Genomic DNA, 10,000 nt, shown 5'->3' with positions numbered 1-10,000 from the left:
TAAAATTCATCTTTTATTCCAAAACAAATTACAACTGATGATAAAACGTTACGTCTACAATGTTCCCTAAACTATATTACCATCTGCGTCCAGCGGTTAAACTCTGTCTTGAGAACATTAGGCCACGCCCCCTACCGGACCCTGATATGAGCGGAGGAATTGGCCTGGAGAAGAAAACTTAAACCCTGTCTTTTGTTTTACTGAAGAGTGTGAAAGAGAGAAGGAGGAAGAGCGCAAGCATCATGCATGTGATTAATGAGGTGTTCTTCAGCAGCAAGCTCTAATGCAGAAAGCAGATGGTCCAGTGCAGCTCTGCAGGGTGAAATCTGTAAGTGATGGACACCCGCAGGGAGAAACCCATTTCCGTCTTATTCACCACCACCGGATCCTGATGGACCGTGGAAACCCAGATGAGTTCTGCTGCTTTTCCTCCAGCGGCAGAGAAAAAGGTGGTGGAGAAGGATACACACATGTAGTGGAAGAAGATCATCTCAAACACCTCCAGTGGAAGAGGATCACCTCAAACTTCTTCAGTGGAAGAGGATCATCTCAAACTTCTTCAGTGGAAGAGGATCATCTCAAACTTCTTCAGTGGAAGAGGATCATCTCAAACTCCTCCAGTGGAAGAGGATCATCTCAAACTTCTTCAGTGGAAGAGGATCATCTCAAACTTCTTCAGTGGAAGAGGATCATCTCAAACTCCTCCAGTGGAAGAGGATCATCTCAAACTTCTTCAGTGGAAGAGGATCATGTCAAACTTCTTCAGTGGAAGAGGATCATCTCAAACTTCTTCAGTGGACGAGGATCATCTCAAACACCTCCAGTGGAAAAGGATCATCTCAAACTTCTTCAGTGGACGAGGATCATCTCAAACACCTCCAGTGGAAGAGGATCATCTCAAACTCCACCAGAGGTGGAGGATCATCTCGGACACCTCCAGTTTCTGCCTCTGGAACAACTAAAGTACATCATGGGGAAAGTAAAGTAAAAGGAAGTGTAATAAAGGTAAAGGAAAGGAAAGGAATGAAAAGACGTGTGTGAGAGTGAAGTTTATTTTAGCCAGGTTTTAACCATAACATCCTTCTTGTAGCATCCGGATGCAGATGTGTACAAACGCTCCATAAATCCTGGTAGAACTCCCCATCTGGTTCTCCACACACACACACACACACACACACACACACACACACACACACACACACACACTCTTGCTAAGGACAAATGCAGGCCACCCAAGTGCTCCATCGAGAGCTTCAAGCTTGGATGCGTTCACTTAATACAGCGCTGCTTCCTTTTCTGCTTCCTGCTGAGAACATCCTCAGCGATACTCACGTGTGAACCTCAGACCTGTTTTTCTCAGACCAGCGTCTCTGCCGCCGAAGAACAAGGACGATGCTCTTGACCCTCAAACCTCAGTTCAGTGTTGAACTTTGTGACCTAGTATATAGATTGTGTGCCATCATGTTCCATTGGACTTCTTCTGCTCATCATTACATTCTCTAGGTGACTTTAGGTTGGAGTGGAAGAACTTGAGTGTCCTTCACAAAGCCATGACTTCACAACCCCACTGAACGCCTTCAGGATGAACTGGAACCGGAGTCTCCTCAACGTCCCAACATGCTCTTGTAGCTGAATGATCACATCCCCTCAGCCACAATCCAACACCTAGTATAATATTCAACATACCCCACTGGCATTTTATCCAATCTAGTGCTGGTGCTAAACCCTAATCTGGAAAACACACACACACACACACACACACACTCTATACTGGACATAATTGGAATCCTGCCATCTACCAAAATGCCTCACCACTGGTAGAGTGATTAAAAGTGTGTGTAGGTTATTAGCAAAAAGGAAAACAGAAGCTAGACTGAGCTATGGATAATCCATTCCCCTAAAACCACATCCTACACACACACACACACACACACACACACACACACACACACTTCCTACGCTAGTTTTCTTTACTCACAGTTTGTATTACAATCCTATTTCTTTCACATGAGAAGTTATTAATGAACCACAAAAAGGGTGTAGTTTTTGTTATGGAGACATTTATCTCGAGTCTCCAGTGTCAACACTTTCTAACATAAGTGATAACAGAGCCTGGATCCTGTGACACTAAAATGTCACGATAAACAGATGTAACGTGTTGTTCTGTAATTAATCATCATCATCATCATCATCAGCTGGCAGGTTGCTGTGGTATAAGAGAAATAAAACCAGTTGTGCAACCAGACGAGATCTGGGAGCGCGTCCACTAATCGCATATCAATACCACGCTTCCTACACAGAACCCCAGCGGTGCGGGGACACAAAGAGCTAAACCTGCTAACAATGAGACAAGAGAGTGCTTTTATGACCTGCTACATTAGCATCCACCCACAGTCAGCCACATTAGCATCACCATGGCCAAACTCTACTAAGATTTCACCCATACCTCGAGAAGACCCACGGGTCGTCCCATCTGAGGACAAGAGCTCAGACTGGCTGCTTTCACAGCAGCCCTGAAGCCCTGTAACAGGATCCGTTTCCCAGCACATCAAACCGGGTCATTGGAGCAGGACACCGATCTACTCCCTCGGTGTGCTAATGTATCCTCCTGCTCAGGACACACACTGAACTCTTTGTGCTGGGACGAGTCGATGATCGCTTAAACATGACCATAAGTGTAATATTGAGACGTACATTAGGATAGAGAGTGTGAGACAGACAGGTGAAAGGGAGGATCCAAGTTTTTCCGCTGCGCTAACTGGTAACCCTTTGAAGGGCTTCCTGACCCCTGCACCTGAAATACCACAGAAAGATCCAGCACTCACACAGCTCACACATGCTAATTCATGCTAACACAAGAGTATTCATCCCTGTTGTCAGCGTGGGAATCATGGCATCAGGGACCAGTTACTGTATGTTCGAAGGGCTGAGAGGAAATGAAAGGAGCATACTGAGGAACCTCAAGAGTTCCTCAAACCCGGATTCACAACTGGACCACAGAAAACCAGAGTACCTTTCATTAATGCTCCAAAACACCCAGAGTATCCTGGGCAGGGACACCAGTCCATCACACACGCACACACACACACACACACACACACACACACACACACACACACAAGACGTTTCAGAGAAGCAGGAAGAAACCGGAGGAGCTTGAGGAAACATCACGTAACCTGAGCTCAAGAACACAAGCTAGCTAATCATCATCATAACTCTAGTGATAACTCAGATCGTTCTCAGCTGGTGAAGGAAGCAGAACTCAGTGGGTTCAGTGGGTTCTATTCACATAATGTCCTGCAACCTTGCTGATCTGTCACGAATCAGGGCTGAGAGAATTAACGATGTGTTAACAAATGACAACCGTGATCTTTTACATGAATGTGTTGACAGCTTGTAAAGGACAGACACAAAACAACGGCTCAGAGCAGGACAGAACGGGACGCCATGCTGCTACTGACTCTATACCGAATCTCTAATCCGTACAGCTTACGTTCTCATCGTCTGCCACTTACACAGCTCAAAATCACTCTCTTCCTTTGGAGGAACGCGTGTCTGTTACAGCACGTCGCTTTTCCTTTGTTACACATTCGTTCTTTGTCGTTCCGGAGATATCATTAATTACACGATAAACAATAAACAGAAGTGAAGGCAAGCGATAAAATGGAGCATATCACAAGTTCAGGGGTAAATCTGAATCTGAATCTGTTTACTTATTAAACCCACACACACACACACACACACACACAATCAAATAAATCCAGAGCCTCAAACCCTCAGGGTGAGCTCAGTGGACCATCACACCCTTTCTCAGAACAGGCTGTAGTTAGCGTAGCGCTAATGAACATAACCTTAATACAAAACGTTTTTAAGATGAGGCTACGCTTAAAGGTCAGCTGTTCAATCAGACTGAATCAGCTAATCACAACCTGAAGGCATCTCCATGCTAATACGTGGTTCACGTTATTAGTGAAGGTGGAGAATATCCAAGATTTGTGATGGAAGATTTCCTGAAATTAAGCTTTGGCTAACATTCATTCATTCATTCATCTTCTACCGCTTATCCGAACTACCTCGGGTCACGGGGAGCCTGTGCCTATCTCAGGCGTCATCGGGCATCAAGGCAGGATACACCCTGGACGGAGTGCCAACCCATCACAGGGCACACACACACACACACTCTCTCATTCACTCACACACTCACACACTACGGACAATTTTCCAGAGATGCCAATCAACCTACCATGCATGTCTTTGGACCGGGGGAGGAAACCGGAGTACCCGGAGGAAACCCCCAAGGCACGGGGAGAACATGCAAACTCCACACACACAAGGTGGAGGAGGGAATCGAACCCCCAACCCTGGAGGTGTGAGGCGAACGTGCTAACCACTAATCTGGCTAACATAAGACCAGTAAAATGATTGGATTATTCGATATTCTACTTGCTCCAACATTCATACACAGGAATCATACACATCTACACACGTGAGTAAACGACGCGTCTCTGAACGTTTACTCACGTGTGTTAACGTGACCGTTTCTGAAATCTGCAATTTGTGAAAATTTCACATTGGGTTCCTGAAGGTTCAACATTCCATTCACTGCAGCTCAGAAAATCAGCCCTGACCTTTTTTTTATCCCTCATAAAATTCCAAACTCAGGTTTTGGGCTTTTGAGCAGATTAAAATGATCAGCGTGGATTAACACGGCGGGAACGATTGGGGCAGATTAAAAACATGGCCACGGAGCTGCTCCTGGGAAACAGGCTTTGGCGTTGACTAACAATCCAATAAAACACTCCTTTTTCTTTCATCCTGGTTCTGTTTTAATCAGCGTTACAAGCCGAAGGATGAAAAGCTGTAATCTGCAGGACGGAGGGGAATCTATTGTCATTGCAGAATGGGTTTTTTTACCCCCTGAGGCAGCCTGAGAACGGAGCGAGTCTGACGATCAGCTGTCAAACCTTCTGATGCTTTTCTTCATGAATTCACCACCATTTAAAAAAAAAAAAAAAAAAAAGCTTTAACCTCCGCAGGCTTTTGGACTTTTACAGACTTTACGTAATACAATTGAGAGGAAAATGTTTCCTCGCTCCCAGAATACACTTTACTTGGATATGGAGTAAACAGTGTGTGTTTCTTTTACTCCCCGTGTTTTTAATGGCCTAAAGAGAACGAAGAAACGTGTCGGCTTTCACTTTATGTAAACGCTATGAACAGAGCCAGGAGCTCGGAGGTCACGCTGCTCATGTGTCGTAACTGTGTGTGACTTTGTGCGTCTCCGCTACCCTCCAGGTTAAATAACGTAAACCTCCACGTTTACTTCCTTCCTTCTGACTCACAACCAGGATCAAATCTAAAGCTTTACAAGAGAAGTCTCCTAAAGCTGAGCTCAGATCAGGGTAAGAGACCGGATTTAATGATTAGCTCCGTCTAAACATGAGGGGAAAAGGTCAGAGACCCCCAGAGGCTCGCTGGAGACTGGACACACTGCTAGCTGTGCAAGTGTGTGTGTACATTGTGAAAGTGTGTGTGTGTGTGTGTGTCTACATGGTGTGTGTGTGTACATTGTGCGAGTGTGTGTACATTGTGCGTGTGTGTGTGTGTACATTGTGCGAGTGTGTGTACATTGTGCGAGTGTGTGTACATTGTGTATGTGTGTACATTGAGTGAGTGTGTGTACTTTGTGTATGTGTGTGTACTTTGTGTATGTGTGTACTTTGTGTATGTGTGTGTACTTTGTGTATGTGTGTACACTGTGTATACAGTGTGTATGTATGTGTACTCTGTGTGAGTGAGTGTGTGTATATTGTGTATGTGTGTGTATACACAGTGTATGTGTGTATATTGTGTATGTGTGTATACATTGTGTGTGTATACACTGTGTATGTGTGTATGTGTGTATACATTGTGTGTGTATACATTGTGTGTGTATACATTGTGTATACATTGTGTGTGTATGTGTGTATGCATTGTGTATGTGTGTATACATTGTGTATGTGTGTATACATTGTGTGTGTATACATTGTGTGTGTGTATACATTGTGTATATGTGTGTATACATTGTGTGTGTATGTATTGTGTATGTGTGTATACATTGTGTATACATTGTGTATGTGTGTGTATACATTGTGTGTGTATGTGTGTATGCATTGTGTATGTGTGTATACATTGTGTGTGTATACATTGTGTGTGTGTATACATTGTGTATATGTGTGTATACATTGTGTATGTGTGTATACATTGTGTGTGTATACATTGTGTGTGTGTATACATTGTGTATATGTGTGTATACATTGTGTATGTGTGTGTATACATTGTGTGTGAGTGTGTATACATTGTGTGTGTGTATACATTTTGTGTGTGTGTATACATTGTGTATGTGTGTGTATACATTTTGTGTGTGTGTATACATTGTGTGTATGTGTGTATACATTGTGTGTATGTGTGTATACATTGTGTGTGTGTGTGTATACATTTTGTGTGTGTGTATACATTGTGTGTGTGTGTGTATACATTTTGTGTGTGTGTATACATTGTGTGTATGTGTGTATACATTGTGTGTATGTGTGTATACATTGTGTGTGTGTGTGTGTGTGTGTGTAGGTCCCGGTCCTCTGATGAAAGCTGTAATCGATTCTCCACACTGCTTCACCTTACGTCTGCTCTATGATCTGACTGCAGATCAGTTACAATGTTGTTGATTTGTTCAAATCTGTTCCGTTGCTCAGATGTTACGAAGCCTCTGGATATTTAGTGAAGCTTTTAAAGGCTCTTTGGGCTTTAAACTCACACCCTTCAGGACATTACGCTGAAATCATACTTTCTCATATATGATCTGACAGGAGCCGAGTTTCCAGCTTCAGTCCAAACGGTACATCAATATTTACATCAATATTCAACAATACAACAGAAAAGACTAATACGATTGTGTATGTATGAGATACATCACACACACACACACACACACACACACACACACACACACACACACACACACACACACACACACACACACACACACACACACACACACACACACACACACAAACACTAAATGAGACCCCGTACACTCTGCAGCTGTCTTTGATTTAGGTCTCCTGCTCAGGCCCTTCAAATCCCCCACTCACACCGCACCCCCATCCCACCCCCACCCTGTCCCACCTCGGGGAAGGATTTTGACGAGCTGCAACGCAAAGGGAAGGAAGTCACAAAGCTCAAAGAACAATTAAGGTGTTCCTGATTAACTCTCAGAGTGGGGCGTCTCTGCTGGACCGGGAAGCCGAGTGTCCCTCACATGAAGGGGTCGTGCCACCTGGAGTTACATGACGGAGGGTATTACCATAACGTCCCTCTCTCAGGAGGGGAGCAACTAATAAACGAGCAGAAAGACAGAGGTGCAGCTAATCAATCAGACCTCAGAGGCTCTGCCAAGGCAGACTCGAGTCAATTCAGAGTCAAAATAGACCAAGCCACTTTTTCATACCCGAGTGTGACTGCTGTGTTTTCCTCTCTCTAATGAACCGAGCAGAGCCGGAGGACAAACCAGGGATCCGTTTAAATGGAGTGAACACTGCGTATGTGAAAGTAAGGTGTTCAGTACTAGCTCTCGTCGATGAAGTTAAAGGTCGGACCTGCTCGAGCTGCTTCGGGATCGGCGCTGAATTCCCCAAGACACTTATTCAATGAGACCCAATCTGACTTCTCAGCTTCAGAGAGCAGAAACTCTGGTGTGTATCGATCAGCGGGAGGGAGAGAAGGGCCGAGTAAATCCGGCACGAGGAAACCGAGTCTGCAGGGACAGCCTCTGAACAGAAACCAGCGGCTCCGTGTGCACTCAGCGGCGTGTTAAATCCATCTGGATTAATGTTGAAAAGAAAAAAAAACAAAAAACAAAAGTAGAGTAATAATGAAGTGAAACAATTAGGTGAGGAAGGGCTAGCGAGCAGGGGAGCGAGCAGGGGAGCGAGCAGGGGAGCGAGCAGGCGAGCAGACTAATCACAGGCCTGATCAGCTCCAGCATGGACACGGTGAGAGCTTTGTGATCTGCTTCGCTGCTCTAGACAATTTAGAGTCGAGAAAATACCTTTAGTTCCCCAGAGGCAGGTCAGACTAATCAAGGGCGAAGTTTCACAGCGAGGGGTTTTATAAATGTCTGCGTGGCGCTGAAGTGGCGTAATGACAACAACGACAAACAGGAGCACAGCCGCACGATCGGTTGAGTTTAGCAGTCATTAGAAAGAAGAAAATATCTGAATCCACATAAAAACAGCTCAGAAACCTTTTCTGTTCTATCTCAGCCTGATGATGTTGGTGGTTTCCCTTCGTTTGTGTTTTTAATTATTCTGACACAGCGTGCAAGTAGAAGCAGCTGCTCTGGAAAAGCTCGTGCCAAGTTGTTAAACTGTGCGATTTGTATCTGCTTACTCTCACTGGCATGACGTCGTTCACCGTATTCCCAAACATTCCTCGCAAAGCCAGTGTCTGACGTGGAGAAAAGTAAAGTCATGATCCTGATAAAAGTCTAAATGTCTACCAGGAGGTTCTTCTCATCAAACACAAGTCCAAGTCCATCAGAAGATCATCAGAAGAGACATAACGATGAGGAACGTCAATTTCTTACCTTTAAAGGAGAGGTAGACCCGGGGGGCGGAGACAGTGTCGTTGGCCGAGCTCGGAACCAGCAGAACAGCCAGAACCAGGAGAATCCGGACCGACCGGAACCTGTCCGAAAGCATCGTGCACCAGTTTAACCTCCAGAAGATTCCTGGAACACTGGGGAAAAAAAATACACAAGATGTAAGAAGTGCGTTCAACAGATATTTGTTAGCGACAGGAATGCAAAAGCTGCTGAGTTTTAAATTCTTACTAACTTGTGATTATATGCTACAGTACCATGCTACAGTATTGCACACACACACACACACACACACACACACACATCACACGTTCATTTTCTTCTGCTGAAAATGCAGGACCTCAAACTGGAGCTAAAAACAACTCAAATCCAGACCATGTGGAGCGAGACTTCAAACCCAAACAGAAGACACGCTGTCACAGCCCTCAGATGCAGCCGTTAAACTGCAGGAACAGCTGCCCAAAAGAACACCAACCTTCCGTGTGTCTACAGATACATTATTGTTTTGGAGCGACTTCTGAGCTTCTTCCACCCTTCACTATCTACTCTGCTTTTTTTTATTCTTTCTCCAGTTTGTCTGAAAATCAATCAATGTGCTGCTTTCTCATCAACAAAAAAAACAAAACATTCTCTTCAAATAATCATGGAGCTTCTACACACTGTCCCCTTTGTCCTCTGGGAGCCAATCGGCTGGAAGAACCCGAGAAGTTTTCACTTTTCCTTACTTTTTCATTTCTTCTGATTGCTGGTTGAATAAGAAGGAGTGTAATGACAGAATGTAACTCAGAGGGGTTTTTAGTGAGGAATATGTGAGCGTTCATGTGAAACATCACTTGGTCTATTCCCTGTGTCTGTGCCCTCTGTAGCCTCAGATTCCTTATGAGCTGCTGATGATGATGATGATGAAACTGCTGTGATCAGAAAGTGTTCATCTGCTCACTCTGAACATCCTACACACACTCGGCACTTCTCTTATAAAGACCTGGCAACCCTGCGATATACCTCAGAGTCACGGTGTATCAGCAGTGCAAGAATCTGAGAGAACCGTGTCCAGAACCGTGTCCTGGTTAAGAGAGAGAGACAGTAAGAGAGAGTGAGACAGTAAGAAAGCGTGAGACAGTCAGAGTAAGAGAGAGAGAGAGAGACAGTAAGAGAGAGAGAGACAGTAAGAGTAAGAGAGAGACAGTCAGAGTAAGAGAGAGAGACAATAAGAGAGTGAGACAATAAGAGAGAGTGAGATAATAATAGTAAGAGAGAGAGACAGTAAGAGTAAGGGAGAGACAGTAAGAGTGAGAGAGACAGTAAGAGAGGGTGAGACAGGAAGAGTAAGAGAGAGAGAGAGAGAGAGAGAGAGAGAGAGAG

At 44.5% G+C, this 10,000-nt stretch overlaps 1 protein-coding gene across 2 annotated transcripts in view; it reads right to left on the bottom strand.

Moving 5' to 3' along the window:
- sema3fb (sema domain, immunoglobulin domain (Ig), short basic domain, secreted, (semaphorin) 3Fb) overlaps positions 1-10,000 on the bottom strand; it is a 60,308-nt gene that overhangs the window by 47,197 nt on the left and 3,111 nt on the right. For both annotated transcript variants that reach the window (XM_060857918.1, XM_060857917.1), the window contains exon 2: positions 8,624-8,775. In XM_060857918.1, the coding sequence (XP_060713901.1) occupies positions 8,624-8,775 (152 nt within the window). The remainder of the gene's footprint in view (positions 1-8,623; positions 8,776-10,000) is intronic.

Source organism: Tachysurus vachellii, chromosome 22, assembly GCF_030014155.1.
Source record: "Tachysurus vachellii isolate PV-2020 chromosome 22, HZAU_Pvac_v1, whole genome shotgun sequence".
NCBI classification, from domain to species: domain Eukaryota; kingdom Metazoa; phylum Chordata; class Actinopteri; order Siluriformes; family Bagridae; genus Tachysurus; species Tachysurus vachellii.
Note: the sequence above shows the minus strand (reverse complement) of the source record. Positions and strands in the feature narration are given on the sequence as shown.